Source organism: Ipomoea nil, unplaced genomic scaffold (assembly GCF_001879475.1).
Source record: "Ipomoea nil cultivar Tokyo-kokei standard unplaced genomic scaffold, Asagao_1.1 scaffold3100, whole genome shotgun sequence".
NCBI classification, from domain to species: domain Eukaryota; kingdom Viridiplantae; phylum Streptophyta; class Magnoliopsida; order Solanales; family Convolvulaceae; genus Ipomoea; species Ipomoea nil.
The window spans coordinates 2,344,551-2,353,202 of record NW_017619528.1 but is presented as its reverse complement, the minus strand read 5'-3'; the positions used below and the strand labels follow the sequence as shown (position 1 = coordinate 2,353,202).

At 48.9% G+C, this 8,652-nt stretch overlaps 1 protein-coding gene across 1 annotated transcript; it reads right to left on the bottom strand.

Moving 5' to 3' along the window:
* Positions 1 to 7,399: 7,399 nt before the first annotated feature.
* On the bottom strand, positions 7,400 to 8,356 carry LOC109166497. Its single transcript, XM_019315448.1, has one exon. It carries the CDS (start codon positions 8,354 to 8,356, stop codon positions 7,400 to 7,402), a length of 957 nt encoding a protein of 318 aa, XP_019170993.1.
* Positions 8,357 to 8,652: the final 296 nt, after the last annotated feature.

The following is an 8,652-nucleotide window of genomic DNA, read 5'->3' as shown; positions in this document are numbered from 1 at the left end:
TCTGTTATATCGCATGCTAGATGAATTGGTATCCCGTTGACCTAGGTGAAGGAAGTATGAACCCCCTTAGGACTATTCTTAGTATGTGATGGATCACGCATAGGTTTGTTATACGCCTTATTCCCCTTCCCAATGTGTAACGTGGGTTGCATGTGCTTGCTATGTGTTATGTGTGTGTGCTACCCCAATTCGGTTGCGATCGGATTGGTTATCCTGAGCTGCGGTTCAGAAGCTGGCTGCGGTCAGATTAGTATTCCTGGCTGCGGTCAGATGACATTCTCTTGGGCTGCGGTCCACCGTTTGGTTGCGATCAAACGTTTCTATACGAGCTGCGGTTCGTCCTTTATCCTGGCTGCGGTCAGATGACACTCTCTTGGGCTGCGGTCCACTGTTTGGTTGCGATCAAACATTATGATGAGCTGCGGTTCATCGGTCGGTTGCGATCGACCTCCCCGTGTTGCGATGCGGGGCATGGTGCTGCGGGGCTGTGTCAGAGCTATATGCGCTGACCCTCATGTATGGGCATGCGATCGGTCCTGTGGCGCCAACAATGTGCGTTATGTGTCTGATATGGACGAGTTGTGATTATGAGTGCCTTGGGATGTGACTATGGGATTTATATTGGGGATTGTTTATGATGGGTTGTGATTATTGTTTATGCTTTGCCTTATCTGCCTTATCTATTGTGAACTGCATATGCTCGTTATAACTATTGCTTGTGTCTGACCTTATCTGTCGAGTCATTCCCGGTTTTAAAAGCTAGAGTTCGTAGGATATATCTTCATGCTCACAATGGTTTTCATATATCTATATATATCTCTATATGTATTGTATTTCAACGCGTTGTAGTGGGTTACCAGCATCTCTCGCTGAACAGATATATTTGGCTTTCAGGCACAGAGGATTAGAGCACTGGAGCGCGCTAGAACTGGAGCGTAGAAGTAGTGTAGCTTCCCTTTCGGCCTGCGTGCCATGTTATGCATTTATATTTCGAAGAATAGTAGTTAGACAGCCTGTGCACCTGGGTTCTCTAGCCCGGGTGTGGCATAGCACCCCATACACTTATGTTACGCTTTGGGATTTAATGAGATATTACCTTTAATATCTAAGCTTTTAATTGTCTTGAAAATCTGGGGTGTTACAGTTGGTATCAGAGCCTAAGTTTGACCCTAGGAAAAGACTCTTAAGACCGGACTTTAGGACATTAGGCTTGAGCTCTAAGTACCTAGGAACATAGGACTCAGGAATCTTAGGACGCGCGGTAAGATTGTGAAACCTACACATAACTTCCATACACGTTGCCCTTCCCCATTCTAAAACCCTTCCCCACTTATCACTTCACCAGAAGTGCGTCGAACTCTAACTTAACATTCTTATAAACACTGACCAGAAGGACGATAGCATGGCACCGAACAGAAGGCAATCAAGGACTCCGGAACCCGCCACCAACGACCCCTTGACCCAAACCCTATAGCAACTAACACAAGTCGCGCAGGCGTTAAGCGACGTGGCCCTTCGCAACGCCAGGCCCCTACCGCCTCCGGTGAATACAAACTCTGACGTCGCTCGACAAGTCTCGAATCACCGACCACCCACGTTCTTCGGAGAGGAGGACCCCGCAGTCCTGGAAGAATGGATTCGGACTCTTGACAAGATTCTAGGGGTAGTAGAATGCCCAGAGGAGCGTCGTGTAGAAATAGCCTCGTTCTACTTCGGACACGAGGCCGACCTCTGGTGGATCCACGAAGGACCCACCCACCGACAAGAACCAGGGTTCAACTGGGAAAGCCTCAAGGCACGATTACGTGAACGGTTCTACCCAACCCACATAAAAGAATCCATGTATGAAGAGTTCCTCCATCTAAAGCAAGGAACGGCCACCGTCGTGGAGTACCATAAACGATTCCTCGAACTGGCGCGCTTCGCACCCGAACTTGTCCCCATCGAGGTGACCAAGGTAGAAAGATTCGTATCGGGCCTCAACTTCGAAGCCCGGAAGGCGCTAGTAGTAAGTAGGCCCCGGACCCTCAACGAGGCTTACGTCAGTGCCGCGAACCTCTATCGGATCCAACTACTTCAACGCGGAGCTTAGGAACAAATGCGAAGAAGGAACACCGGGAGTGGGGCACCACCGATGAAAAGAACAAGGAACGACATCGGCACGAGATCAAACAACCCGACTAACCCAAGACCGCCCCCGGGAAGCAACGAAGCGAACCCAAGAAACTTCCCTTGCCCGAGATGCAACAAAAGTCACAGAGGCAAGGACTGCGCAGGCAACCCCTGGCGATGCTTCAACTGCGGGGAGGAAGGACACAAGGCCTTCCAATGCACTCGGCCCCAAAGACCGCGTCCCACCACCACGGGCCAACACGGGGGTACCGGTCACCAAGGGGGCTACGGCGCTCCCGGAAAAGTATTCGTCATTAGCCAAACGCAAGCCGACCTTGGAAACGAAGAAGGCCTAGAAGGGGAAAACCCAATCCCTGAAGACGAGGACCATACGGACCCCGCCGAAGAAAACCCCGAAAGCGAATTCTGTCTAGGTTAAGCCATCACCCCCTTGTAACCGCCCCCTGTATCGTATAGACCACTTATTTAGTTTAATTACTTCGGAAACATTATGTCTACTTAGCCTAGCTATTTAGAAAGTATTATGAATAAAGATTTCTTTCCCCACTAAAAGACGAAATAAGGAAAAAGACAAAGGGAGACTACACCACCAAGCAATACCCATTAGGAATTGAACTCTAGACCTCCCATTTACAAGTCCAAACCCTTAACCACTAGCCCATATGTGTTTCTTCAAACCACAAGGGAACACCCTCTTAATAAACCCCTCCAAATCCCTAAAACCCATAAAATCCCCAAATCATAAACCCTCCTCCTTCTTCCCCAAATCACCCAACCTCTCTCTCTTCTCTCTCACGACCCCCCCCCCCCCCCCCTAAGACCTCGCCGGTCGACCACCACAAATGCACCACAACCCGCGACGCCGCCGCCAGCCGGACGCCGTCGCCACCCGGCCACTCCCCGACGGCATCACACCACCGCGCTGCCGCCCAAACCGCCCCACCGGGGACCACCCGCGACGCCAGCCCACCAGCCGCCCGAGCCTCGCCCGCTGCCGCATGCCACGCGACGCCACCACCACGCCATCTCGCCTCCCACCGAGTCGCCACCTAAACCCCTTCCCACCGTCGCCGCCCTCGCCAGAAAAAGGGGCGTCGCCGGAAAAGGCTCGCCGGAGAACCTGCCGGAAAAATCGCCGCCGTCTCGCCGGAAAACGTCGCCATCAAACGAACGTCACAATGCCAAAGAACCCCCTCGGAATCCGTACCCCGGAATGGAGCAACGCCGATTACACCGTAATCGGAGGTAAAGCACTCGAACCCGAACAATTTTCTCCGGAATTGGTTGATATGCTTAAATACCAAGGCCTTTTAGATACTTACCTCGCCATCAAAGGGGACACATACCCCGAATTGGTGAAAGAATTCTACCAACACCTTGTGGCCACCAAACGGGGCGACAAAGTAGAAGTGACCACCAAGGTCCGTGGCAAGGAAATTGTGGTTTCCGAAGGCCGGTTGGCCAAGCTCTTGAAATTGACCACCACGGGTGTGTCTAACTATGACCGAAAGGGGTGGATTGATACCCAAACTACGGGATACAAGGACTATCTCGGGTACTTACTCGGGAAAGAGGACGGGTTCACCTCGGCCACTCGACCCAACCGAAAGTGGCTATCGGCGGAGCAAAAGATATTGGTTATGATTATAACCGATAGCCTCTTCCCCACCAATAACAAGAGCAAGGATGTGGGGAGCTTGGAGTGCACCTTTGCGTATCTCCTAAAACATAAAATCAAGTTCAACCTGCCGGCACTCATGCTAAAGCACATAGAGTTCTGCAAACAAGCAACCGGCTTAGCCTACCTTACGGGATGATCCTAAGTTGGATCATGGAGAAAAAGGGGGTAGACCTAAGCCACACCGAAGTCAAGACCGCCAATGGCATGGTTTTCAATGCCCAAAACCTCCGCCGCAACGACATCTACTACATCGAAGGAGGGCACTATCTCACCCTCGAAGAAATTTGCCAAAAACCCGACGAGGAACGTAGGGAATTGGTTGATCGGTTGGACATCTCCAACAAAAAGCTCAAGCGGGCCATGCAAGATTGCGGAGGCACGGAAGAAAATGAAGGACAAGAGGAGGAAGACGGGCCTAACCCGTCAGTGCACCCACAGCCAGGAGGGAACCCGAGGGGACAAGACGAGGGTTCAGTCAACGAACGCATACTCGCACAGCTCGACCGACAGAATCAAATCATGGAAGAAGGGTTCTCATCCCTGATCCGCACCACACACGCACTCGACCAAAGGGTAGCAGCGATCGAGGCCGCCTTGGGCACTCGCGGTGCACCCAGTTCCAGCGCAGGAAACCGAGGTACAACCGAAAACTTCCCTATCATAACACCATCAGAAGTTCAGCCTACCCCAAGCCAAGACAAACGTAAGGCCGCAACCCTAAACAGGAGGCCAAGCTACGAGGTGTCTAGGGGTGAAAGGGTGGACTATAACACCGGGCTTCGGGGACGAAGCCCCTTGTAAGGGGGGGAGAGTGTAACACCCCGTGTTACGGCCCCTAAAACCATTTAATTAATTAATCAGTAACCCAAGAGAAAGAATAAATTATAATTAATTAGGGAAAAAGGCCCACCATAGTCCATGGGCCCTCATGTATAAACCCAACCCCTAAACCCAATCCTTAGTTCCAAAAGGAATAGAATTAGCGAGCCTATAATATTAGTTCCTAATTAGGACTCCTAAATATATATATAGGGGACTTAAGAGGAACCTAGAACTCCCCACATGATTAACGCCCACCACCCCAAAAAGAGCTCCAAGAATTCCCTTAGGAGAAATCAAGAAAGCAAGGAAGCTTAAAGAAAGATCCTTCATAGCCAAGGAATTAATTAAGGCTAAGAGGTAACCCATGTCTCAACAAAACCTATTTTCATAGCTATGATTTCCCCTTAGGGTTTCCCCCGTATGATTGTGAATGGCGAATTACTATGATTATTATTGATGTTGATTTAATGATTCCATGGGGAATCTTGGTAATCTTGATATTGGGAGCTTCTTGATAATTGGGATGTTCTTGATGATTGATTGGGATTCTTGATGATGATGTGCTGTTCTTGATGATTATGTTGTTCTTGATGATTAATTGCTATCCTTGATGATATGTGTTGTTCCTACCGAATCTTGCAATTAGAAGACGAATCGTATTCTTGTGGATATAAAAGTGATTAGAACCCTAGGTTGTATCGTATGATCTTATTCTTGGATTATCGGGTGGGAAATCGCATGTTTGGGTGTTGATTATGATTAGAAAAGCATGTTAGGTTATGTGCCGTTCGTCTATCGTAATTGATCCGTTAATTGTCTATGTGTTGTTGTTAATTACGTTGAAAAGTGTCTAAGCATGGTTTCGGGTTCCACAACGGTTCCCGGGGCGAAAAGTGATGAAAAGAGTCAGTGGGGGGTAGGTGGGGGGTAGGGGACCCACCACCTACCCGCGGCAATTCGGGCAGCTCCGGCAGCGGGCAGCCGGCGGGCGGGCAGTTGCCCGCCGGGCACCCGCTGCCCGGAAAAGTGTCAGCCGGCGGATGGACCCCCACCCACCGGCTACCCGCTGGAATTTCTCCCACCTCGGGACCCCGGCTTCCCCGTTTGATGTTTCCCCGATCCCCGTGGTGTCCCAACGGACCCCGTTTGTCGTGCCTATGTCTAGTTTGATGTTTCGGGTACCGTTCGTAGGTTTACGAGTCTGTTATATCGCATGCTAGATGAATTGGTATCCCGTTGACCTAGGTGAAGGAAGTATGAACCCCCTTAGGACTATTCTTAGTATGTGATGGATCACGCATAGGTTTGTTATACGCCTTATTCCCCTTCCCAATGTGTAACGTGGGTTGCATGTGCTTGCTATGTGTTATGTGTGTGTGCTACTCCAATTCGGTTGCGATCGGATTGGTTATCCTGAGCTACGGTTCAGAAGCTGGCTGCGGTCAGATTAGTATTCCTGGTTGCGGTCAGATGACATTCTCTTGGGCTGCGGTCCACCGTTTGGTTGCGATCAAACGTTTCTATACGAGCTGCGGTTCGTCCTTTATCCTGGCTGCGGTCAGATGACACTCTCTTGGGCTGCGGTCCACTGTTTGGTTGCGATCAAACATTATGATGAGCTGCGGTTCATTGGTCGGTTGCGATCGACCTCCCCGTGTTGCGATGCGGGGCATGGTGCTGCGGGGCTGTGTCAGAGCTATATGCGCTGACCCTCATGTATGGGCATGCGATCGGTCCTGTGGCGCCAACAATGTGCGTTATGTGTCTGATATGGACGAGTTGTGATTATGAGTGCCTTGGGATGTGACTATGGGATTTATATTGGGGATTGTTTATGATGGGTTGTTATTATTGTTTATGCTTTGCCTTATCTGCCTTATCTATTGTGAACTGCATATGCTCGTTATAACTATTGCTTGTGTCTGACCTTATCTGTCGAGTCATTCCCGGTTTTAAAAGCTAGAGTTCGTAGGATATATCTTCATGCTCACAATGGTTTTCGTATATCTATATATATCTCTATATGTATTGTATTTCAACGCGTTGGAGTGGGTTACCAGCATCTCTCGCTGAACAGATATATTTGGCTTTCAGGCACAGAGGATTAGAGCACTGGAGCGCGCTAGAACTGGAGCGTAGAAGTAGTGTAGCTTCCCTTTCGGCCTGCGTGCCATGTTATGCATTTATATTTCGAAGAATAGTAGTTAGACAGCCTGTGCACCTGGGTTCTCTAGCCCGGGTGTGGCATAGCACCCCATACACTTATGTTACGCTTTGGGATTTAATGAGATATTACCTTTAATATCTAAGCTTTTAATTGTCTTGAAAATCTGGGGTGTTACACGCACCCTGGCAATTCCATACGAGAAAAATCATTAAACAATAGACAAAGGGTAAGGAAGGCGCCTAATGGCGCATGCGGGAATCCACATCTGGACCATAATGGTCAACACCACGTTCATCTATACGCAACGCCAAATCTGGAGGGGCCGCCAATAGTTCAGGGGTCCTTGTTATATCAGGTGGTACTTCTTTGAAGTTTTTCCCAAATATGACCATGGGATAGCTGCAGTGTGCAATAGGTTGCAAAGTCGAAGCCTGTTCCATATCAGGTGGAACCTCCATAAAGGTGTTTTCGAATGTAGCATGCATTGGTGAGTCTGGGTGTACATCAGTGTGGTGGACTGTGGTACTTTCAATAATCGCTCCCCTTCTAAAACCTCGAACGACAGTGTGTTCTGTTGCAGCTGCCGCTCGATTGGGTTAAAAGCCTCTCCCCCCTCGATCTCTATAGGCCCCACGCCCAGACGGTGGAGGCTGTCTGGGGGGTGGTGGTTGTCTTCCAGGGCCAGGTTCGACCACCTCATTAAGGACTACGTTCTGTCTCGTCCCCCGATAGTTAGTTCTTATTCTTGGGAGGTTAGGCTGTTGAGGAGGAGATAGAATGGCTCGCTCTTGCTGATTCTGCGCACCTGCTGGATCCTCGAGATCATACAAGGCTCCAAACTGGGAATGAGTTGCTACGTTTTCCTGTAATGATTCCCCATTGGGCTGAACAACATTCTGCCTGCCTCTCCCTGTATTTGCGTTGGATTGGTTCTGCGACTTTTGCTGGTTTCTTCTGTTGTTTCTGGTAACCAACATCCAAGCCCCATATTTCTCCTTAGGTTTCTGAATAGGTCTTTCCAAACCTGGTTGAGCTTCAGCAGTTCCAGAGGGTGTTCCATTGATTGTCGTCCCAGTTTGATCTTTGCCACACATCTCAATTCGGTGGCCATAGATTCCACATTTGAAGCAGATTTGATGGATGCCTTGATATTCAATTGGCCATTCCTCTGAGTTCAAGACGAACCTAGATAAAAGAGGTTTAGTAATGTCCAGTTCAATACAAGCCCTTGCAAATTTTCCTTTTGAGACTAGGTTTGTCGCATAGTCAATCTTTACAGGACGACCGATCACTTTCCCAATCTTCTTTATGAAATCATCATCAAAGTATTCTATCGGCAAGGACGGAAATCTTACCCATGCCAAGATTGAATCAGTTTTGTTCTTTCTTGGATTAAAATTGGGTCTCCATTCTTGAGCTATCAAGTAATGGTCCAAGACCATCCACGGACCCCCAAATTTAGCTGTCTCATAGTCGGACAGAGCATCAAATTTTGCCAAGAAATAATCCTGATCTAATGTTATCAACTGAAAGCCCGACTCGGGATTCCACATGCGTTGAAGACGTTGAAGCAGGTAAGAATAGCTTACCGTTCGTCCCAGGAGTCGGAGAATTAGGGATCTACGCCATGGGCGACGAAGCCTCTACTTTTCTTCCTTTGTTACCCGAATGATTGGATAATCGTAGGTGACGCCATCTTGTTCCATATCATCATCAAATGCTTCCTCATCTTCCTGGGGTTGGTGTAACACCCCAGATTTTCAAGACATTTAAAACTTATAGAATAAAGGTGAAATCTCCTTAAATCCCAAAACATAATACAAGAGTACGGGGTGCTATGCCACACCTG